The 25542-nt window shown below is 41.7% G+C and overlaps 1 protein-coding gene across 5 annotated transcripts in view; it reads right to left on the bottom strand.

Annotated features, from left to right (window-relative positions):
- Nucleotides 1-25542, bottom strand: part of ASPH (aspartate beta-hydroxylase) — a gene marked incomplete at its 3' end in the record, with an annotated part of 208582 nt that overhangs the window by 16313 nt on the left and 166727 nt on the right. For all 5 annotated transcript variants that reach the window (XM_082674443.1, XM_082674445.1, XM_082674444.1 and 2 more), the window contains 2 exons: nucleotides 23042-23179; nucleotides 4763-4898 (listed from right to left, as the gene is read on the bottom strand). In XM_082674443.1, coding sequence (XP_082530569.1) covers nucleotides 4763-4898; nucleotides 23042-23179 — 274 coding nt within the window. The remainder of the gene's footprint in view (nucleotides 1-4762; nucleotides 4899-23041; nucleotides 23180-25542) is intronic.

Here is a 25542-nt window from a genome sequence, read left to right as displayed (position 1 = left end):
TCTTGAGGAAAATGGTAGTTGCTGTTTTTAGTTACTAATTGAATATGAGTTTAATGATAATGTCAGTTTGCACCAATAGATTCTTGTATACGACATCATAAAGAATGTTCAAGCCCTAGCTTCCCATGCCGTCCCAAATGCAGGATCTGGGGATGACTTAGCGGTAGTACCAGTTGTGGGTTCTGTGTGTTCAGGCAGCAGCTAGGTGAGGCCTGGGGCCTTGAGGAGCGGCTAGAGGTGTCTGGATTTCCCACGGGCACGGTGGTGAGGGCTGAGCACGTGTCACTTGGAGAACACGTGTGTCTTACCCGAATGAGAGCTAATAAATGGGGAACCTAACAGATTGGGTCACTAGGATTGCCACTTGGTGAGGAGTGAATTAGAGAACATCTCTAGCCATTTAGCCACATAAATCTTTTCTAGTCTGTAAACACAGATTCTCTGTAGGGGAATCTTATCATTCGTGGATTGCCGTTGGTAGTTTTAACTATTCACACGTGATTGGGAGGGTTTAGGAACGCAACTACACTTCCATGGTGCTCAGCACGGGCCAGGGACCACTCACCTGATGCCTACACACCAGGGAGGGGGACACTATTAGAATCGTATTTTATAGAAGAGGAAGCGAGGCACGGAGAGGTCACACGGTAAGTGGCAGAGCGGGAATTCCAGTCCAACTGGACCCAGAGTCCATGTTCTTAACGGTGACCTAAGGATGTCTCCATTACTGTTACATAATGTATGCTTATTATGTAATAAAAACTAGAATCGCTATCATTTTTCTGTATGTCAGACCTTTGCTCACTGATCCTGGTAACAACCCCATACTCGAGGCACTATTTTCTTTTCTTTTTTTCTTTTTTTTTTTTTGCGGTACGCGGGCCTCTCACTGCTGTGGCCTCTCCCGTTGCGGAGCAAAGGCTCCGGACGCGCAGGCTCAGCGGCCATGGCTCACGGTCCCAGCCGCTCCGCGGCATCTGGGATCTTCCCAGACCGGGGCACGAATCCCTGTCCTCTGCATCGGCAGGCGGTCGAGGCACTATTTTCATCGTCATTTTTCAGCTGAGGAATCTGAGGCTCAGAGAGTCAGGAACAAGCCCACATCACACACTAACAAGTGGTGCAGCCAGGACCCCAACTCGGGATCCTCGGTCTCCAAAGGCTATGCTTTAAAGCATGATTTTCACTATGTCACGTCTTGGATTTGAACATAACTGTGCAGAACAAACCATTCTGCAGAGGAGAAAACTGCCCAGCAGCTGAACTCAGTGTGGTTTTGTTTGTAATTTATTATTTCTCACACAGTTTAAAGTAACTTTCAAGAAGTGATAAACTTTGTTTCTTTGGGAAAAACAGCCCCAGAAAGAGATCTAACTGCTGATGCAAATCTGAAAGAACCAACTGAATATTTCATCTACATGTGAAGAATACACTTTATGAGGGATATCGTGGAGGTGAGATCTTTAAAGGTTCTGGGTTGTATCTCTCTGAAGTTTCAAGGCTTTACTGCTGGGATGACAATAGGTTCATCTTGCATGACAACTCTGATCAGTCGACAGTGGCTACCTAGAACACTGTGTTGAGCAGGATTCAGAGGTTCAGCTTGAGCTCATCCAGAAAGGCTACTGGGATGGGTTAGCACCATCTCCCATGGGCTCTGGAAGAAAGCGTGACTGTGCATGTGTGGCATACTTGTTAACACTATGTTTTAGCGTTCATCGTTGAAACAATAAATGAGCAAAACAGATGTTCTGTAACATTCATACAGCAATTTGAAAACATCTGTGGGGAAAAATTAGTTATGTATATTTGTTGATTCGGTCTTTTTTTTTTTCTCCAACTCAAAAACGTTGATCATTTAAAAAGGAATAAATATACTTCAGAAATGGTTGGGTTACTTAGAGAACTTCCATGATTCCCACTTACATATGGATAGAAATGAAGCTTGCAGCCATAGCTTCAAGGCCTTCAAGATTCCAGGAGCATCCTTGCCTAACTAGGCTAGACAACCTCTAAGTCTTCACAAGTCAGATCCTCATGGGCCTCCTGTCTGAATCTGAGCTCTCAGTGTGGCTAAGAAACGACCCCGCCATCTCCCTCCCCTCACCTTCCTGACCCCTCCTGCTGCAGGATTCCCTCCCCTCTGTCTCCAGGCCAACAGGGCATCTGCCTTCAGGGGTGCCACCCTGCTTCTATGCAAGCTACAATACTAGCTGCCTTCAAAATTCTTTAAACTGTGAAATCTGTTTCCAGAAAACAGTTACTGGGTTTCTCACAGAAGCCTGGAACCACAAACAAAAGACCACCAAGAACCTTAATAAAACTTCTTGAAAGAGCAACTATGGGAGTTGTATTATTTTATGATCATAAAATAAAACCAGAAATTAATTTCTATTTAATTGACTGCAACTGATTGGAAAACAGATACTTATAAAACACAGACACACACTTCTAAATTATTTTGAATCGAAATGGAAATTGAGATAAAAATGAAGTCGTTTCTGGGGGGAATAATACAAGTGAAAATATAAATTATAGCTTAAGGAAAGTATCCAAAGCTAAATCTAGAGATCAGTCCATAGCCTTAAATGCTTTTATTAATGAAGATGAAAGAATGAAAATAAACTTACTAAGAAGTTCTGATTGAAAAGTTTAGAAAAAACGGATAAAATAAACAACAAAAGGAACATGAGGAGGAAGAAAAATATAAAAGCAGGAATTAGAAAAAAATCAAAATAAGGTGAGATATAATTTGAGGTTTTTAAAGAACATACTAGATCACTTTGTCAAACTTAAGGAGAGAGGGAAAAAAAAGGAACATGCAAATTCCATTCAGTGGGAAGAAGAATTTAACAAAGCTCAAGGAAGTAAATAATATTTTAAGAAATTACTCTAAATCATGGAAAATCAGGTATAATCAAAATATATGAAAATGTATAAGTTAACAAATATTGTATGATTCCACTTCTATGAAGTGTCTGAAGTAGTAAATTCATAGAAACAGAAGGTGCAACGGTGGTTGCCAAGGGCTGGGGGAGGGCAGTGGGGAGTGTTGTTAATGGGTACAGAGTTTGAGTTTTGCAAGATGAAACTCAGTTCTAGAGATTGGTTGCATGAAAATATGAATATACATGACCCCACTGAATGTACACTTGAAAACAGGTAAGGTGGTAAATTTTAAGTTATATGTACTGTGCTACCATTAAAAAAATTTTTTAAATACACAAAAACCTTAAAAGTCAAAATGTTGCCCCCAATGAAACTGTCTCCATTATTTATTTCCTTTCTTAACACTTTTCTATGCCCCATAATGCTTTGCATATTTCAACCTTATTAAAGCATGTGCTTTTAGCAGAGACTATGGTTTCCGGAAATTACTGCCAGGATGCATACTATTCTGAAGACTTAGTGTAGGAAGCCATGAAGCACGAGGATGTTGATGGAACGGAGCCATCAGATGAACTGGTGAATGCTTACGGCCAACAGAATTGACTCATTTAGTGAGATGCCAATAGACAAAATTAGCACGTTGTTCACATATTGACCTTATCACAGCTCTACTTAAAAAAATCTTGCTGGCAAAAAGCTGACACAGTCACTTGAAATCATGTGATGTCTCTTCTGTTGGACATTTCCCTGAAAATATTACTGAAGTCGTTCTTCTTTCTCTGACGTGTAAATCTTAGTATTCTGAAAGGATACCGACATAAACAACAGTGCTATTTGTCCCATGATATAAACCAACTGCTTATCATCCTCTCAATTTATTTTCTGCAGCTAAAGATGTGTGACACATGCTGTTTAGTCTTCAAAATAGATTTACTTTTGTTCAGCTACCGTTAACCCAGGTTAACTTGAATTTTCCAGAAGAGAATTGGAGAGAGCTTTAAAGATAAAATTCAGTGCTCCTCATTTTGAGGACAGATTGATATATTAACTCATTGGACACACACAGATTGAGGCCCTGTCTGTGTACCTGGGCCTGGGTTCAGCTCAAGGAATATTAGGTTGACTGTGAACCTCTTCCTATTCTTTTTTTTTTTTTTTGCGGTATGCGGGCCTCTCACTGTTGTGGCCTCTCCCGTTGCGGAGCACAGGCTCCGGACGCGCAGGCTCAGCGGCCATGGCTCACGGGCCCAGTTGCTCTGCGGCATGTGGGATCTTCCCAGACCGGGGCACAAACCCGCGTCTCCTGCATCGGCAAGCGGACTCTCAACCACTGCGCCACCAGGGAAGCCCTCTTCCTATTCTTGATGAGCTCAGACACTAGTTATTATTGACTTGTCACTCTGGTTTGTCATCACCCCTAACGGCTCTCACCGCGGTGATATTTTGCACAACATCGTCTCCAAGGTACAGGAGCAAAAGAGGCTCAGGAAAGCTCCTTTCTAAGGCGTCGATGAGCACACGGTGGGCTCTTCAGTTACGTCTGTACAGTAGGGTTACTCTTTGTAACATATCATTTAACAGGAAAGACCAGGAAAATCAAAATACAACATATATATATATATTTATCCAAATACACACATGCATATACACACCCATATATTTACATGCACACACACACACACACACACACACACACACACACACACAGATGAGTGTTCCTACATAGTTTCAAGAAGCAACAAATAGATTTTCATAATCTGGGTTTCCTAGGTAGTTTCCTTTAAGTCAGGGAACCCTAGCTCTGGGAGGTATCGGCAGAAGCCCCCCCCTTCCCATCAGGTTGCAGAGAATGATCTGGAAGTAGCACGCTCACCTTGCTGCCACAGTGTAAACTGGCTCCAGTCACCCTTTTCCCTCAGGTTCTCATCTTCAGGCAGAAACAGGCCCTGGGCTCTATCCATCACTGCAAGGCCTTCATCTCGGATTAACTTCCAGTTTCTTTCTAAGGACTAGAGGGAAGATTCTGGTTTTACTGGACTGAAAATATGCCTGGTTAAACACTTTATAGTGACGTTCAGCTTTTTGTTTGTCTGATTAATAAGTAATGAAATGTTCCCTTTCATGTAGATTACTTATTTCAATTTCCTCTAGGACCTCTTGTCAAGGGTGTAAAAAAACCCACCTAATAATTAGTTTTCAGAACCAAGTGCCTTCGCAGCATAAACGTTTCAGTAATTCCCAGGAACCGCCGAGAGCAGTTCCGTCTAACATTTGTTTTCACGTCTGCCTAAAGGTCGTTTTTTCACAGACCCTAACCAACCGAGAGGACTAATCTTGTTGAGCATCATTACATCAGGACCCTGCCGTACAGCCCACATGACACTCCAGCGTCCAAACTGGAATACAAATCACAGACTTAATTCCACCTCCAACAGAGGTCCTCATAAAGATGCCATTCAACGTGGTAAATATTAATTAAACTTTCAAGAACATTGGGAAAGTGTCCATTGGAGCATGTGATGTGTTATAAAATTAGTAGCAAAACAAAGCCAATAAATGTCCTCGTGTTTAGAATTCAGCCAAACAAAAACATTTCTTTGACTTCTCACTTTGAGGGTGCCTTAGGCTCTGTCAGTAAGTGCCTGGCTGGTGAGGGTAGATCCCATGGGAGGAGGAGGACAGGCTCTCCTCCTGGGAACCCTCACTGCACAGCGATACTGATGAGCAGTGGAGATGGCAGAGGGGTGGGTGCCATGGGGGACAGCAGGCCAGGGCAAGCATCCGGAGTGGCAGCCTAGGGGGAAGTACTATCAGGAGAAAAGTACGAAAGCGGCATGAAAGAGGCTAGGTTACACAGAGAAACCAGGATTTTGAAACATTCGTAATTTCAAACGTTTCTACGTTGCATGGGAAGGATGTGGTCGTGGAGTCTACGGGTACCCGGATAGCGAAGAACACAACAGATGATTTCAACGAGAATCGGGGCTCAAGAGCAAGGAAGTAAAGCTGATGAGTTACAAACACATACAAAAGATGGAAGCAACAATTAGCGTGCTCTGAAAATGGACCGAGTTGCCTTATAAAACAGGGGTCTCGGGCTTCCCTGGTGGCGCGGTGGTTGACAGTCCGCCTGCCGATGCAGGGGACGTGGTTCGTGCCCCGGTCCGGGAAGATCCCACATGCCGCGGAGCGGCTGGGCCCGCGAGCCATGGCCGCTGAGCCTGCGCGTCCGGAGCCTGTGCTCCGCAACGGGAGAGGCCACAGCAGTGAGAAGCCCGCGTACCGCAAAAAATAAATAATAAAACAAAATAAAATAAAACAGGGGTTTCTATCTTTTGAAGTATTCAAGAGAAGGCTGGATGACCAATTACAGGTGGGGCAAAGCACAAGAGAAGGTGTAAAGTGTTTTTACCAACACGTGCTTTATGAATTAACAATTCAACGTAGGAAAACCAAGAAGGAGCCAGGAAGACGGCACAAGCAGAGGACTCCACCAAAGACAGATACACTCAGAGATTTGTGTGAAGACATGGTACCAACTTCAGCCAAACCCCGGGAACGCTTGTGACACTGTGTGACCACATTAGGTATATTCCAATATTCTAGGGCAAGCGGTAGGTTTTAAGATTAGATACTGATTTTATACTGCTTTTTTCCCCCTTGTTACTTTGAGTCTATTGACATTTCTTTTTTAAAAAAATTCAGCTTTGAGGCTTAATTAACATATAAAATTGTAAGATATTTAAAATGTAGATCGTGGTAATTTGATATACATATACATTGTGAAACGAATCCCCCCACCTGATTAATTAACACATTTATTGCCTCATATATTTATTTATTTGATATTTTGGGAGTGAGAATATTTGACTTCTATTCCCTTAGCAAATTTCAATTTACAATACGGTGCTGTCAACTACGGTCTCAATGTCATACATCAGGTCCTTAGACCTTATCCATCGTATAGCTGGAAGTCTGTACCCTTTACCCAAACCTCTCCCTACTTCCTTCGCCTCCAGCTCCTGCCAGCCACTTTTCCACTCTCTGTTTCTATGAGTCTTACTTTTTTTTTTAAATTGAGATTCCACATTGTAAGTAATACCACACAGTATTTGTCTTCCTGTGTCTGGCTTATCTCACTTGGTGCCCTCAAGGTCCATCCAAGTCACAAATGGCAGGATTTCTTTTCTTGTGGCTGAATAGTGTTCCATTGTGCGTGCGTGCGTGTGTGTGTGTGTGTGTGTGTGTGTGTGTGTGTCTTACATCTTCCTTATCCACTCATCCATTGATGGACACTTAGGTTGTTTCTATATCTTGGTTATTGTGGATAAGGGTACAATGAACGCAAAAGTGCAGATATCTCAAAGTATTTTACTTTGAATTACATTTGCATTTCTCTGGATATAGACCCAGTAATGGGATTACTGGGTCACTTGGTAGTTCTATTTTTCACTTGTTGAGGACCCTCCATATTGTCTTCCACAGTAGCTGCACCAATTGATTTTATATTGCTATGAAACCCACCCACTGATTTGTGTCAAAATCTGGAGCTGCTGTTACCATCACCATGCTCTCTGCTGGTGTGGATCATCTGTCCACAAATAATCTTGAAACCATGCCCCACAGAGTTAAAAAAACCACCCTGAAACTGTGCCCCATTGGGTTAACAGAAACTTGGTGACTAACAGAAATTCTTGAGTTTGTCTTATAGTTTGCTATATATCTGCTTGCAGCCTACTTTACTACCCACGCTCGCCTTAATTATTTTCTTGCAAATTGCATACCCTCCAAGCTTCACGTTAGCCTAAACAATAAGACATTTGCCTGAGTTGTTTTCTAGGCACTTGGAGTCAGCTGTGTCTAGTTCAAGCTCCAGCTGGCTAAGGCTGGTTGGGACCACTGACCCTAAAACTGGGCCTGTATAGGTGTCTGATGAATGACTGTTTGATGTCGAGGACCAAAACCTGCACACTCAGATCATGCTAAGTGCCTCCATTGTTATTTTATTTTATCTATTTATTTTGTTTTATTAAAAAAATTTTTTTTCTAGGCCATGCCATGCAGCATGTGGGATCTTAGTTCCCCGACCAGGGATCGAACCTGTGCTCTCTGCCTCGGGAGCATGGAGTCTTAACCACTGGACCACCAGGGAAGTCCCTCCGTTTTTACACATACATTCCATGAAGAAGCGTGTAACTTAGAAACACCTTGGGCAGACCACTGATTACCTCACCTTTTCCCTACATCCAATCACCTTTCCCCACCCCTAAGATCACCCTACTTCTTTATCCCATAACTATCTCAAGCTCCTTGCCTTCAGGGAGGCAGATCTGAGACTGGTTCTCCCGTCTCCTCCCTTGGCTGCCTGTGAATAAATCCTTTCTTTGCTGCTGCGAACCTGGTAAACGAACCTGGTTTGGCAACAATTTCAATATTATTTCATCCCAAGAAGGTAATTCATAAATAGTAAGTCAAAGACTGCATTGCAATTAAGAGATACTCAAAACCCCTCACTTAGGCAGGTCCCCCGAGTGAGAGAAGACCACGGTTTTCTCAAGAATCCCAAGATCATGGAAAGAGAATGCACCCCAGATGCATCTCCCCAAATGTACCTAAACTGCCAACGCTCCCCGCAGCTACTGTAACTTATTCAAGTTGTTAGATAAATCTGTCTAATTCATGTTAAACTGCCACAAAGACAGGGGAGAATCACCTCTCTAACACTTGAAATTACTTCTCAAATGAGGTTATCAGGGCCTGATATGGCAGGCAGGCTCTCACCCTCTGCCCTCCCAGTACTTTAGTGGCTTCTTTCATTTCTTTTCAAAGCTGATTTTAGGGGCATCTTTGGAAAGAGCTGATCTTTTGTTCCTAAAATAGGGCCCAGAGCCCTAGGGAAAATGTTCAAGTGACTGCATCACTAAATAAAATGTTTAAATTTTCTTTAAGGGCAGGCTGTCTTTTACAAGTGAAATGTCGTTCCTGCCCCCTTCCGCACCCCTCTCCCCAGGGTTCCCCCAGGGAAGTGTCGCTGCAGAGGTACTTTTCCGGGAATAGTGATGACTTTTTAAAAAAACTTTCTTGTTTGCCCCTGTTATACGTGCCGCAGGGGTGCTGGAGGACAGTCTGGCTGAAAGGAGCAACCAGATGCAGGGTCTCCCGGTCAGTCCCAAGCTGGAAACACTCTTGCGGCAGTGCCACCGACCTGCTCAGTACGCTCAGTGCTGAGCAGACCCTGCACGGACATTTATTTTCATCATGAAACAGCCACTCAGCATTTCCTCTTTAGAGTTCAGTAGTTTGTCGTGGAATTTGACAACTGGAAGTGTCTATACTGTGAGTGCAGTGGAGACTTTTCCACTTTAGGGATGACAGAGCACCCTCAGTCACCTTGGGCCGGTGACTGAGCCTAAGGTCTCACCATCTAGCACCAGAACCGGCTCTGCGGTGCCCCCTGATTATCCCCAGGGCACCTGTGGGAGGAGGGTGTCAGGCTGCGGTGGGCTCGGGGCCCTGCGCCCCTCTGGGGCAGCAGAGCGGCCGTGGGTCCCCGTCTCCTGTGACTTACAGGGCACACACTGGACACATACTGGTGGAACAAGGTGTCCCTGGCTGGGAACTGGGTGTGTCTCAAAGGGGGCGCACGCTGACAGCTGGGGAAAACTGGGCTAACCAGATCACACCCGTTCTACCTGGTGACATGATGAAAAACACAAAGGTCACAACCATCACGATCCCCTACGTGTTCAACAGAAACATTTTTTCTACTAAAGTAAGGATTCTGCTTGGGGGTGTTTTTCAGCTTTGGAAAGACGTGGCAGGGTCTCTTTTACGGGCATCAGGGAGAAACCTGGAATGGGACCCGGAAATGGCATTTTCAAGCACAAACCAATGAACTGCACTGTGAAACATTCACATGGTTACAGGGGATTAAAGACCAAACCTAATTACGTGTGTGCTCGTGAGAGAGAGAGAAAGGGAGGGGGGACGGGGGGGAGGGGTAGGAGGAGGAAGAAGGAGGAGGAAAGAAGAAATGCACTTTCTCTACAGTAACATTATTAGTTGTCTGACTCGGCAAAAAATTCCGCTTTTTAGGAAATTCCAACAGGAACTTGAAGGCTTACACAGACCGGGCCATGCCTACATTTTTAAAGGTTTCATTTGACCTATTACTTCCTTGACCCTAAATTCATTCATTTCATGAAACTGAAAAGAGAAACTCATAGGGTTAGTATTTGAGTTGGTTGCCCAGAAGACAACAGCTTCTGATTCACGTTTCCTCTTCTGGCTACACAGGCTTTAGAAAACAGAGATTCGCTTGTTTTCACAGTGCCTCATGGCCTCGTAAACCCGTCGTCAGCACTCGCCTCTCAGTTACACCTCAGCTGTATTTGGCGCTCAGTCATCTAGAGATGGACTTCCCGGTTTCAAGCCTCATCAATCCCAAACTGTGCGCCAGCTCTCCTTAACCCACACCCTCCCTCCAGTTCGGGGCCATTTCCTCCTTTCCCAGATATTCTGCTCACCCCGCTTGGACGGCTGGCTCACTTTTCTCTTCCACATCAGATTAAGTCCTATTTTTAAAGGCTTCTCCTAACACTGATTTCTTGCGGAAAGCTTTTAGAGGAGCAGACTAATTCTTAATTATTTCCCTTCATTCAATTAAGACACACACATTTTTTTAAAAGTCAAATATTACTACAAGTCTTACAATGGAAGCAGCAGTACCTTACTCAAGTTTTCCCCAGAGTCCAACTCCCAACTAATCCCTTTAAATATTGTTTTCTCATATCTGCCTGCTTCTATCTAAGTAATCTGTTTATATTTTGCTATCTCTTGATTTATTAATTCTAGACTTGATCTCTCATTTTCTGTCAGGGAAGGGAACAAGTTAACGATTTGATGTCTTCTTTTCCCTCGTCTCCATCTAGCAGTTCAGCTCATGTCACAAACCTTTCATACATCTGGGTAAACTCACATCTGGGTTTTACTGAGTTGTAACAATTACTCTTCATGTCACATGCAGCATTTATAGATTCTGCCTCCTTTGCTTTGGCTTAATTCTGTAATGGCCTTATCACTGTTTCTTCTTTATAGCCCTGCAAGGGTGCTGTAAAACCTCTTATACTGTTCTACGCTTTGCCAAAAACATCATGTAAGCTATTACTTTCTTCCTCTCTTTCTCCGAAGATAGCCCTCCAGGAGCCACCTGCCTCACTCTGCTCTGAACTGGTCGGTGTCTGGGCTTTTGCCGGACAACTGTCATCAGGGAGCTTCTCCTGACCTCTGCCCAGTATGAGGCTCCCTAATTATTGGATTCTAATCTGGATAAAGGATTATCTGTGTGCTTGAGAAAGGACACACCACAGGTAAAACTGAATTTCTAAAAATGTCTGAAGCTATTCTTTAAAAAAAAATTTTATTGAAGTGTTTACAATGCTGTATTAATTTCTTCTGTACAGCAAAGTGATTCAGTTATACGTGTGTGTATATATATATATATATACTTTTTCATATTCTTTTCCTTTGTGGTTTACCGCAAGATATTGAATACATTTCCCTGTGCTCTACAGTAGGACCTTGTTGTTTATCCATCCTATATATAATAGTTTGCATCTGTTAACCCCAAACTCCCGACCCATCCCTCCCCTATACCCCCTCCCCCTTGGCAACCGCAAGTCTGTTTTCTGAGTCTCTTTCTGTTTCGTATATATGTTCATTTGTGTTGTTTTACAGATTCTGCATATAAGTGATATCACATGGTATTGGTCTTTGTCTTTCTGACTTATCTGAAGCTGTTCTTACACTTGATTGAAGGCTTGACTATGTACAGAATTCTAGGTAGTAAATAATTTCTACATAGACTTTTGAAAGCATCGATCCATTGCGTTATATAACATTTAGTGCTGCTGTTGGGACATCTGATGCCTTTTGGATTTTTTTTTTCTTTTCCCCTCTAGAAGCTTTATAAAAGTCAATACAGTGTAGTGGTTAGGGGTGTAAAACATGGGAGCCAGGCTGCCTGGTTTGAAAATCTGACTGTGCCACTTATTAGCTGTGTGCTATCAGGCAAATTACTTAACCACCCTGTGCCTTAGAGTCCTCACTTATAAAGAGCATAAAATACTACTACTTCCCTCAGGAGTCTATAAGAAGATTAAATGTGCTAAAAGTAACTGTGCTATATATGGATAGAGCTATGATGATAATGATGAGAATTTTAAGATCTTCTTTGTTGATTTTTTTTTACTTTTTTTTTTTTTTTTTTTTTTTGCGGTATGCAGGCCTCTCACTGTTGCGGCCTCTCCCGTTGCGGAGCACAGGCTCCGGACGCGCAGGCTCAGCGGCCATGGCTCACGGGCCCAGCGGCTCCACGGCATGTGGGATCTTCCCGGACCGGGGCACGAACCCGTGTCCCCTGCATCGGCAGGCGGACTCTCATCCACTGTGCCACCAGGGAAGCCCCAAATTTCCTTTTCTTATAAGGACACTAGTCACATTAGATTAGGGCCCACCCTAATGACCTCATTTTAACTTTACCTCTTTAAAGGCCCTATCTCCAAGTACAGTCATATTCAGAGGTACTAACGGGATGAGCAATTCAATATATAATTCTTGAGGGGACACAAGTAACTTGTCACACTAATGCAGGTTCAGGTTAGAACTAGATCCAGCTAAGAAAGCAAATAGCAGATGGGAAGGGATCAGGAATCAAGTAAGTCTATAGCAGCAAAATAAAGCATAGTCATGGGAAAAGTCAGGAAGAGTTACACTTTTAACACGTGAACAAACCATAACACAAGAATTCACAGAGCTCAGGTTAACATAAGCAAGAGTAGGTAAGTAACTGTGTATGACTAGCTGTTAAGAAAAAAGGGAATTGAGAAAATATAGACATTGGCAACTGAGAGTCCCAGAGATGTGCGTGTACTTTGAAAGGTTCTGACTCTTAAATTAAGAGAAGGCATGTGGTCGAAGACTATTCCAGGCCAAGTTTACGCATTCAGTTGGAGTTAGAACGCGTTGATAATAGTGGTGCGTTACTAAAATGTATACCATTTTTACCTCATTATCTAAGAACATGCTGGCTCTAGTTAATTATTTTAGGAATTACAGATCTGATTTTTTAAAGTCAGTTTACTTAAATCTTCGCTAAAACATGCCTATACTTTACACTGTGATGAGAAGACACGGGTGGCAGTGTCCCCTGCCTTAGAAGGAATACACCAGGTAGAGGGGCGTCCTCCTGAGCACCGAGCTGAAGTGATGAAATCCAAGCAAACACCACAGCGCGTGCGATGCTCTCACAGCAAGCTGATCTTAATAAAGTCTCTAGGGAAATTAGTAGCATTGAAGGAGCAATCTCTTGCTGGTCCTAGTGCTTTTTTTTTTTGCGGTACGCGGGCCTCTCACTGCTGTGGCCTCTCCCGTTGCGGAGCACAGGCTCCAGATGTGCAGGCTCAGCGGCCATGGCTCACGGGCCCAGCCACTCCGCGGCATGTGGGATCCTCCCGGACCGGGGCACGAACCCGTGTCCCCTGCATCGGCAGGCGGACTCTCAACCACCATGCCACCAGGGAAGCCCCCTAGTGCATTTTAATCAGACCTCCTGTTTTTCAAGTTTGAATATAAAAATAAAGGAAAACATCTGACATTTCTTATCGTGGAAATAAATAAGGACCAACCAAATGAGAAAAGCAAAGGGTATTTATTCAGACAAGCAAGGGAGTCTGCCACGATCATCAGTGTTTTGGCAGAGACGTGGGAAAACTTTCTAGTGAAAGAAGAGAAGGATTCAGGGGTGCCCTGATTGGAGGCTGTTGGCCTGGGGAAGCTGTAGGCAGGCTGACTAGAAGCTGGGTGTTCTGGTGATTGGTGAGCGGAGCATATTTGACTTTCTCTGGTGGGTCCCAAGTTGGAAGCGGGGACAAAAACTAGGAAAGCTGTCAGTTATCAATCAAGTCCTGGCCATTTGGGGCAGAATGTGATAGAAGTGATTGTTTAGCTTTCTGGATTGCCACTGGAGATAGTAATCTGGCCTCCTGCCAGTCTGATCTACAGTAGGCTCGCTTCCTGGTTTAATTATTGTAGAAAAGGGGTTCGTTTCCCTGGCAGGCTGCTGCAGATTGTAGGTCAAGGTTCTATTTTTAGAAATGGTCTGGCCATTGCCGCTTAGTATATACAGTCTCTCGTATCCTTACTGAACGGAAAGGATAGCATAAAGTACGTGGCACAGGGCAAGAGAAGAGTCTTGGAGGACTGAATTTTGCTCTTTCTAAAGAGTGGGAAAAAAGGGGTTTCTTCTCCTAGGAGAAAGGCAAAAAGATAGCCCAGATTGCCAGGAGAAGCAGCCAGCCTGAGGGCTTCAAGGACACAAGAGTGCAAAGGAGACCCACATTCCTGTACTCTAGCCCAGACTGGCGGGGATGCCAGCCAACATTCTCAGTCAGAGGAAGGTAAAAGGGGAAATAAAGTTCTGTCGTTCCTTCCCTGCTCTACCCACGGGGAACGGTGCAGCGGGCTAGGTCAGGAGGGAGTAAAAACCCCAAAGCCCCTAATCTCAAGGGGCTGCAAGTCTGACAGAGACTTTCTGTTTATATATATAATAAACCACTTGATAAACAGATAAGCAAGTTATCTATAATGTGTATGTGCGCATGCATCCATCGGTGTGTATGTATATTAAGATATAGATCATGACCTACTGAAACAGAGCAGGACCCTGTGGTCCTTGCCCCCCATGTCCTCTGCCTGCCTTTTGTCTGTGGAAAAACTTTAGCCAAAGAGTACGTTTAATCAGAGAAGTGAGAAAATGCAGAAGCAAAGAAAAGCAGTCAAACAGGACAAAACAATAACAGTTTAGTCAGGAAGCAAAGTCATGGACCTTTAATTCCTCCTCAAGGGCTACAGATAATATTCTGAGCCCTATCCTGTGAGCTGTCTTGTAGATACTGAAACCCTCACCGGGTGGAAGAAATTAACTACACGATGAGCAGACTGCAGCCATGACGTGAGCTGCCACAATTCCGAGAACTGGCCTCAAGGAAATGGGAACAAACCGACCCGGAACTGAAGAGTAACTGTACTTAAACCAATCAAGATGATGCTTGTCAGACCAGCACGTGACCAATTTCAAGACGACTGTCAGAGCTGCCTGTGCTGTTTCTGCGCGCAGCCCCTCCCTGCCCCCTGGCTGTCCTTTGGACAGGAGTCCGCTGCCTCCACACACCTCGCCCTCTCCCCACCCCCATCCCCGCATGCCAGCTCTTGAGCGGTAAGCAGCCGGATCCCGCTTTTGGTAACACTGCTTGATCAAAAATTTTGGAACTGCAAATGGCGTCCTAACCTACAGATGCAGCTTGCAGCGTAGTGCCCGGGTCTGTAAGTCAAACGCTGTACTGCGAGCTCCCGAGGTGGACCAGAGATAAAGGCAATTTTTAGGCATTTTTGAAAAAACTGACAAATATTGAAAACTCATCAATTTTGCTTTGAGAAAGAAAATGACCTTTGAGTTTGAAATAATTCAAAGAATTTCTAATATTTCACCCTTTTGATATGTTGCTATAACTGGCATCTTAGACCCTCCTATAACCGTAGCAGAGTGTCAGCTCTTATTAAGGGCTCACACTTAAACACACACGGGAACATCCACGATGGTGGTGTTTTGTTGTGTTTTGTTCTGTTTTTGCACCTTGTAGGAGAGGAGGAACTGAGGCAATTATTTTGCATTTGGAGAGAAAGAAACCGAGGCCCAGATGGATGAAATGACTTCCTTAAGGTGTCAGAGCAGAGAGCAAAACTAACCTGCTTCTGAAGTTCACTTTTAAATCACATAACCATCGAATTCTGTAAATTCTCTGGACTCTTGTTGTCATTTTTAGTGAAAATATCATTGGAATCCAAAAGTCGAAAGTCTGATTTAGAAAAATAGGATTAAACTATTACGTTAATCTTAAGAAACTGCTTTCAGCACTTCTTTATAGGATGATACTTACTTTTCTATAAAATTGATAATCCTCTTACTTTATAGCTTAATTCCACTGTAAGTCTGACATTTTTGCTTCTGTCTCAATCCAATTCATTTCAAAAGCAGTTCAGCGAAAATATTCAAATATTTAATCACACAGATACGAATGCTGAACCACGAATTCACTCCTGTATAAGTCCTATTTTTGTCCAGGTGGCATTATTCATACACAACGGGTTTCTTACTTAATAAAAGCCAGAGCCTGAGAGAAAATGCCAGGAAGAGTATCATTCAATCAATCATTCTTACGCACTGTGTCACAACACTGGCAAGTTTTACTGGGCACTTCTCCAACTGTAATAAAACTACCGTATGAGGAGGGAAAACTTATCAGCGATGCTATATGCTTCTATCAGAGCAAATGCTGTGAAAACCTCAGAAAAAGCATGCAAGGGTTTCCCTTTTTCCCAGTGATGAATGCAGAGTTAAGTAGCAGGGAAAAAATAGAAAAGGGTTATTTTGAACTATGGTTTTCAGTTGCTATTGGCTGTTGTGCTCTCCATGTTACTACAGCGGTTTCAAGGCATGCATGTTTACATCTAAATTAGCCATGGAATAATTTGGATCAAAAAGCTAATCTCAAAAAGAAGAAGAGCAAACTTCTTAACTATGATGGCTTTCCTCTCACTGGAAGAGATTTCTTTTCCCTTTTCTATTTATAACCTAGCAAAGACATTAATCTATTTTTGTTTCAATTTCTACGTTAAATACCCCCAAAACACTTAGCGTTTTCATATTTGTTATTTGGGCAAAAAAAGTACTCAATTTTAATGAACATATGCCTAAAAGAGAAAACTCTACTGGGATATTTTTCTCTAAATTTTTTTCATCAAGTTGCACAGCCTCTTAACACCCCCAGTGCACGGAATTGCCAAATTGCAAGCTACACAATACGGGGAAACAATGACAATTCAACAAAATGGAAAAACACAGATGATAACATTTTACTGAACACTGTCCCGTGCCTTCGAGAAAATTGCACTCTACAGCTCACTGGAACATACAATGAAAATAATTTAAATGAAAATGTGCTATGCCTGGCAGTTAATCATTACGTAAGGGCCAGATCTGGGTAAGTATTCTAAAAGGATTTTGGCCAAACATGGCAGCTACCCCATCTAGAAGGTTCCCACCTTACAGTATGAATGCCTGGGTGATGATCCTTGATCCACAACAGTCAAATCTGTAATTTGAAAATGGAAAAAAATCTTGATATGCAAGTGTGTGTCAGCTAAATGGTTCTGGGCCCTGGGTTCCTCACACAGAAAGTTCTGCCTCGTCATACTCACGACTGGTGAGTGGTCACCCGAAATTACTTTAAGTCATAACATATACAATATTAACATTACTGCAAATCAAGGTAGTTAGTAAAGTAAAGCTAACTTTACAATCACAACCCACAGCTGTCACACACTCTGAGATTCTATGCTGCTGGGGACCCTGGGATTAATGCCCAGGACTTGGTTTTTTCTTCTTAGATGAAGCAGAGCTTAAAACAGGCAGAGCTGAAATCAAGCCCAGAGAAACAGAATTTTGAAAAAAAGATTTTAATAATCTTTTTTTTTTTTTTTTTTTTTTTTGCGGTACATGGGCCTCTCACTGTTGCGGCCTCTCCCGTTGCGGAGCACAGGCTCCGGACGCGCAGGCTCAGCGGCCATGGCCCACGGGCCCAGCCGCTCCGTGGCATGTGGGATCTTCCCTGACCAGGGCACGAACCCGTGTCCCCTGCATCGGCAGGCGGACTCTCAAGCACTGCGCCACCAGGGAAGCCCCCTGAAATAAAGATTTAATTGGCTAGAAGGAGAATAACATGAGACGTAAGAGCAGACCTCAGTAGCTTTGAGGGCGTAGTGAGGTACCAGTGAGGGCACGGACTTGAGCATAAGAAGGCCTCAGTTCCAATCCCAGCCCTCACCTATTAAATATAGGGCCTTGGGCAAATCTCTTAGTTTCTCTAATCCTTACTTACTCAAACGTAAGTGGGTACAGTGACACCTATCTTGAAGAGTTGTTGTAAAGATGAGAAGTATTATATACCAAAGTGCTCAGCACAATGATTACAAATAGGCATTTCATACACGATGGCTGTTATGTTATTATTTCAATAATACATAAAATTTCAAAATGTGCTTTCCAACTAATTTTTTAGAAACTAGAAAATACTTTCCTATGAAAACAAGGTAACACATAAATTAAAATTATAAATGATAACAATAACTAATGTCTATTGAGCACTTCCTACCTACTTATTAAATAAACAGCCATGGAACAAGCACTACTGCCACAGGCACTTTGCAGATAATGAAACAGAAGCATGAAGAAGTGTTGCTCAATGTCACATGGCGAGTAAAGAATGAGACCAAAAATTCAAAACCAGGCAGTGTGGCTACAGAGCCAGTGCTCTAAACTGCTTCACGGTACTGCCATCCACGGCCGAATGGATAAAGAGGATGTGGTGTATATATAGAGAGAATGGAATATTACTCAGCCATAAAAAAGAATGAAATTCTGCATCTGCAGCAACGTGCATGGACCTAGAGAGTATTATGCATAGTGAAATAAGTCACACAGAGAAAGATAAATACTCTGTTATAACTTACATGTGGAATATAAAAAATAAAGCAAACAAATGAATATAACAAAACAGAAACAGACTCACAGATACAGAAAACAAACTAGTGGTTACTGCGGGGGGGAGAGGGGAAGGAGGAGGGGCAAGATAGGGGTATGGGATTAAGAGATACAAACCACTATGTATAAAACAGATAAGTAACAAGGATATACTCTATAGCACAGGGAATTATAGCCATTATCTTGTAATAACTTCTAATGGAGTACAAACTGTAAAAATACTGAATCATGATGTTATATACCTGAAACTAACATGATATTGTAAATCAATTATACTTTAGTGAAAAACCAAACGAAACAGACAAACCAACAAAACCGCGCAATATGGCTGTGGAGCAGGTGCTCTAGCCTGCCTCACTGTACTGCCTCACTGATGGTTAAGTTAGGTGTTCATCAACCCCCAGAAACCTGTTTAGTTTTCAACATACTTGAACCACAACATATATATCACAGTTTCCCAATTTTTAACAGATTTATTGAGACATAACTCACATACCATAAAATTCACTCAATTAACTTTTTACAATTCAGTGGTTTTTAGTGCATTCACAGACCTGTGAGCCATCGACACTATCTAATTTTAGAACATTTTCATCACATCAAAAAGTAACTCCTTACTCATGAGCAGTTGCTCAGCCTCAGGCCCTCCCTCAGTCCCTGGCTCTCACCCCTTCCTCTCTCTGTTGATTTGCCTCCCGGACAGTTCATACAGATAGAATCATGGAACACGTGGTTCCTTCATGCTGTACCATGGGCCTTGGCACGTCTTCCCTTTTTATTGCCATTGTGTAATACACTACATTTTGTTTATTCTTTCATTCATCATTTAGATGGACCTTTGGGTGATTGGCCACTTTTTTTCTATTATGAAATGCTACTAAGAACATTCAGGGACGCATTTTTGTATGAACATATGTTTGCATTTCTCTTGGGGATACACCTAGGAGAAGAACTGCTGGGCCTTAACTCTGTGTTTAACATTTTGAGGAACCGCCAAATCGTTTTCCAAAGTGGCTGCACCCCTCTGCCTCCCCACCAGCAAAGTTCCAGGGTTCCAGTCTCTCCACATACTTGCTACCACTTGTTAATGTTCATCTTTCTTGTTGCAGCCATCCCAGTGAGGGTTAATGCTATCATATTGTGGTTTTGATTTGCATTTCCCTAATGACAAATGTCATCAATCACCTTTACATAGGCTTCTCAGCCATTCATTATCTTCTTTGAATAAGTGTTCAAATCTTTCCCCATTTTTTAACTGAGTTATCTGTCTCTACATTGAGTTATCAGAGTTCTTATTATATTCAGAGTTCTTATTATATCATATATATATATATGTTAGATATATGACTTGCAAATATTACCTCTCATTCTATGGATTTTACTTTCACTTTATTGATCATGTCCTTTGAAGCACAAAAGTTTTAAGTTTCGATGAAATCTAATTTATTTTGTCTTTTGTCACTTGTACTTTCAGTGTCATACCCAAGAAAACCATTGCCTAACTCAATAATGTTATGAACACTTCTATGGTTTCTTCTACAAGTTTTATAGTTTTATCTCTTACATTTAGGTCTATATCCATTTTGAGTTTGTTTTTATATATAGTATGAGGTAGCTTTATTTTTTGCATTTAGATATCCAATTGTCCCAGGACCACCTGTGAAAAAGACCGTTCTTTCCCCTTTGCATTGTCTTGGTACCTTTGTCAAAAATCAATTAATCATAAACGTAAGGGTTTAGTTCTGTACTTTCAATTCTTATTCCACTGATCTATACGTCTATCCTTATGGAACTATCACACTGTCTTGATTACTTTAATTTGTATGTAGTAAGTTTTGAAACTGGCAAGTCTAAGTTCTCTAACTTTGTTCTTTCTCAAAATTGTTTTGGCTATTCGTGGTCCCTTGTGTTTTCATACGAATTTTAGGATCCGTTTGTCAATTTCCATAAAAGAAAAAAAAGCCATGTGGAATTCTGATAGAGATTGTGTTGAAAGTTTAGATCAACTTGGGAAATATTGCTATCTTAATATCAAGTTTTCTGGTCCATAAACATGGAATGTGTTTCCATTTCTTTAGAGGTTTGAAATTTCCTCCAGTACAATTTCATAGTTTTCAGTGTACGTCTTGCACTTCTCTGTAAGATTTATTCTTAAGTATCTTTTAAGAGTTGGATGATGACCCCCAAATTTACATGTTGAATCTTACTCCCCCAGTACCTCAGGATGTGACCCTTTTTGGAGATAGGGTCTTCACAGATGTAATAAAGTTAAAATTAAGACATTAGGGTGGGCTCTAATCCAATATGACTGGTGTCTTTTACAAAGGGTGTCCTTTATAAAAAGGGAAAATTCAGAGACAGATACACAAGCAGGGACAATGCCATGTGAAGATGATGGCAGAAATTTATAGGTCACACAACTCCAAAGGTTGCCAGAAAACACCAGAAGCTAGGAGAGAGGAATGGAACAGATTCTCTTACAGCCCCTGGAAGGAAGCAACCCAGCTGACACCTTGATCTTGGAATTATAGCCTCCAGAACTGTGAGACAATTAGTTTGTGATACTTTGCTACTGAAGGTATATCAAGCTAATACAGTATCTTATATTCTTTTTTGAAGCTACTGCAAATGGAATTGTTTTCTTAATTTCATTTTGGGAGTGGGTTTTTTTTTTTTTTTTTTGCTAGTGTAAAGAAATACAATTGATTTTTGTATTCTGATCTTATAATAAAATACAGAATAAACATGGTCTAGGAAGACTCACTTAATATACGTTTATTGAAACCTCATTGAAAATTTCTTTTCCCCAGTAAACCAAATTGATCAGTGAAGTCTTATAGGTCTTAAAGAACAAGATGTTCTTTAACAAAAAAATTATGAAAAATGTAAAACATATACTTAAAGATAGAGAAAAGAGTATAAGAAACCTCTATATATCCATCACCTAGATTCCAAAATTATCAATATTTTGTCACTCTTGCTTTTCCCTTCTCACCTCTCTCCGATGAGTGAATGTAGCTATACTGCCTGGTGGGACCAACAGCCCACGACTTTTGCCCCTGGGTAACCCTACCCCACCTGAACGAGAGTGAACTGAGAGGAGGTATTTGCTATACTAGTACAGCTGCCTGCAATCCAGACCAGCACAGTGGCCAAACTTAATGTCCTTTCCAAGGATGGAAAAGTTAGGGTATAAATGAAGAAAAGGAGAAATAACAGCTGAAGGTAAGAGGATGAATAAATAGGGTATGTAATGAGGGAAATCCAATATTACATTAACACCTCGAAGAGGCTCAGGGCAAGATATTGTCTCTTAGCTCAGCTACACCAGATGTCTGAAACGGTAAAGCCATATGTTGCCAAGACCACTCCTACTTCTGGAACTTACGAGATCTAACGGCGGCCTGCCAACCTGAGGGGCCTCGCCCTGGGAGGTACTTTCATATAATGTGAGAATGGACTGGACTCATTATCATTAATGACTGAATGAGATCTAGTAATGTGCCCACATCTGTTAACAGTTAGGATTCTTTTGTTAGAAGGGATCTGCGCTCAAAATCCAGAGGGTGGCTTCGGATAATATAAGAAATATATCTGGTCTTTGTTTCCAGTTCCCGGCATAAACCTCCCGAAACCCATGAAATTTCCTGAATAACTGGAGTGACTTTTGTCATTCATAAGGATCCCTTCTGAGCACACTTGAATTTATGCTAATAGAACGACTTAGCATGGGGCCCCAGATAGCCTCCGGATGGGGCTGGTCACCAGAAAGACCAGGTGATTAGAAGGCTGGAACTTCCAGCCCACCCACCACTGGGAATGGACATGGGTGTTGCAGATTAAGCTCTATAAATCTCTTGAACCACAAGATCTGATGTGCTTTTGGGTGGGTGCGCTTGTCCACAGGCCAGGAGGCTGTGCACCCCAGTTCCATGAGGACAGGAGCTCCCGCACTCAGGACGCTTCTGGACTTACGGGTGAAAGAGTGGTGAGAACCCTCCTGTCTTCCACTAGGCCACACACCAAAGAGATTTGTAAAAATACACGACAATTCCCATCTTCTTAGTTCACTTTTTTTGCTTTGAAAATGTATTTTTTAAACTTATTGATGTTAATATGTAATGGAGTTATTATTTTATTTTCATAGAAGTCATATAAAGATTAAATTTCCTTTCAGTTTTAATTTCTAAAAATTATATTTATACATATAATCCCCCAGCACACACACACAAAACTCCTTGGGGTGCTCAGTAAGTTTTAAGAGTGCAAAGGGGTCCTAAAGCCAAAAGATTTGAGATCTGCTCTTCAACAAATTTCTTTCTTCACCATCTCACCTAAACTCTTGGCTGATGGGATGAAGATCCCTTTTGCCGTATTTTCTGCAAATGCCACCGGAAAGAAAATCTATCTCCTCCCTGACATTCCTTTCCATGAGAAGCCGTTTTTGAATTTAGAGGACGAGACAGACAAGGACTCGACGAAGTTAACACTCACCTTCACTAATTCTGTGTAGCCCGTTTCCTTGGGGGTCCACCACGGCTGGGCTTTCAGTCCATGAACGTTGTAGAGCGAGCGCTGCCACACAGATGCAAAGTGGCCCCTCTGGTGCCCAAGCTCGTACCACTTATATGCCTGGAAGAGTTCAGAAAGACTGAACTCGAAACGAAGCAGTTTTACTAATTTTACAATTAAAGTCCCTAAAAACAAGGTCTGACTTTTAAATAAAGAGCTTGCTAGTCAGGTGCCCAAATCTGTTACACTGGCAAAAATACTGTTATTTGATTGGGTCTCTGATTATGACCTATTATTTTAAATAAATGTGTGTTTTTTATTTTCACTCCTAGGCTGAAAGCTCTCTGAACACAGGACTCCACTGCACTCACTGGTCTCCCCGGAGTGTCCAGCAGAATCTAGGACTTTGTTGAATGGATAAATCATTTAAGACACAAAAGGGGACTATGTTTATATTTTAGCTTTCATTTCTTAAAGTCTGTGTTTCCTTTCAAAGGAAAGGAGTACAATTTTCGTCATTTCTTCACAGATATCTGCATTTACTGAATTGGGATGTTAAGAAGGACAGCAACTTCCTTGTTTTGTTTTTTGGCCACGCCTGGTGGCATGCTGGATCTTAGTTCCCTGACCAGGGATTGAACCCGTGCCCCCTGCAGTGGAAGCGGGGAGTCCTAACCACTGCACCACCAGGGAATTCCCGGACAGCAACATGAACAGTCTTCTCACGTCCACATGAAGAAGTAACGAAGTATAAATCCTCCATTAAAGAAGCAGACCGAAAGAAAATATTATTCTGAGTTAGCAGTAAATAGAGTGATAGCCCACGTCAGATTTTTTTAGAAGGGAATTTGTGTTCCTAGTATTTTTTCTTCCTGCCATAAGGGATAACATTTGCGGTTGCAGGCTAGCTGTAACATGATACAACTTGCCTCCAAGAAGACTAACTAGCCTTTTCAGGGACAGCTGGCTGCAGTCTGCAGCTCCACACGTACCCTTCAAAGGACGCCCGAACCACATCCTCTCCCAGGGGCCCTCCCCACATGCCTCCTGCACCGTGCTCACCCCATTGTCTTTAGACGGGAAGACGGTTCTAGGAGAGTGCCTAATGGTATCGCCTCCATTATTTTAATTCTGATCTAATGATTACTTTTGAAGAGTGATTCCAAATACATATTTTGATCAATGAAAACAGGCAGTTAATATCAGGCAGAGTAAGAAGATAGAAGAATATCTTCATAAAACCCCATCTTACTTTAGATGTAAGAAATAGTAACTTTTAAGTCTCTTAAAATTCGTAAGTCAAAAAATGTCCTTCGTTAGAAAAATCAAGTGTGATAGCAGAACCACTCCTATTTTCAGTAACACTTTTCAGCTTACTACTAGCTTGTGCATGCGTAATTTCATTTGATCTTTCCAATAACCCCAAATAGCTCCACTTTACAAATGCTCGATCTGAGATTTAAAAAGACTAAATATGTTGAATTATCACCCAGGGCAATTTATTGGCAATTTATTCCTCTTTCCTTCTATCTTTGTATCATTAAAAAAAAAAAAAAACTATCACAAGGGATCTTCTTACTTAATTATCTTTCTCAATAATATCTCAAATTAAGAATGTATATACTAATCACTTATATGTTTTCCTTGAAATACATGTAAGTGGTAACCATAAAGTAATTTCTTTAAAAACGGCTCACGGTTCATTCATTTCAAAAAATATAGCATTTTACCTTTGAAATTAAATTGACTATTTCAGTTATTTTTGTCCAATTTAAATTTAGGGTCTTGTTCCCTATAATCTTCAGTGTTAAACAACATTATTAATTACAACAGATGATTTTTGGAAACTCTTACAGTCCATTAGATTTTTAATCATCAGCAATTCATTTTAAGGACTGGGCATATTGTTAGAGTAGTGAGAAAAATTCTTATAGGAAAATATATTATATTATTATCATATTATATTAATATACATATTATAGAAAAACTTATAACTCTAGTTCAGGAGTTACAAGTCTTAGATTTCAAGTCTTGGCCTTAACACTCACCAGGCTGAATGTCTGGGCAAGAGACTTTGCTTACGGGGACATGTTTAACTGCCCATAAGAGCTTTTCTGACACTCAAAGTGCATCAAACAGGGCCCTTGGTTTTACACCCTCTGCCATTTAACTTTTACAGAAACAAAACTGTGAAATGATATATTCGAAATAAAAAAAAATCATCTTCAACGATACCTTCAATTATATAGGGGACCCAATGAATTCAGCCAGACTGCTTTTTTTTTTTTTAAACATCTAGACTACCTCACAATAAAAGTTGCTAGAAAATCCATGATCAAGTTGTTAGAATCCTCTGAACATGTCCTCTTTACAGGAATACTAAAATAGACAGAAAGCATAGCTGGGCACCTTGTTAAATATGGTCTATATCAATGTCTACTATACTTCAAATTAATGCCAGGTATAGTTCACACACACACACA

The sequence above is a fragment of the Grampus griseus genome (assembly GCF_964374135.1).
Source record: "Grampus griseus genome assembly, chromosome: 17".
Lineage (NCBI taxonomy): Eukaryota > Metazoa > Chordata > Mammalia > Artiodactyla > Delphinidae > Grampus > Grampus griseus.
Note: the sequence above shows the minus strand (reverse complement) of the source record. Positions and strands in the feature narration are given on the sequence as shown.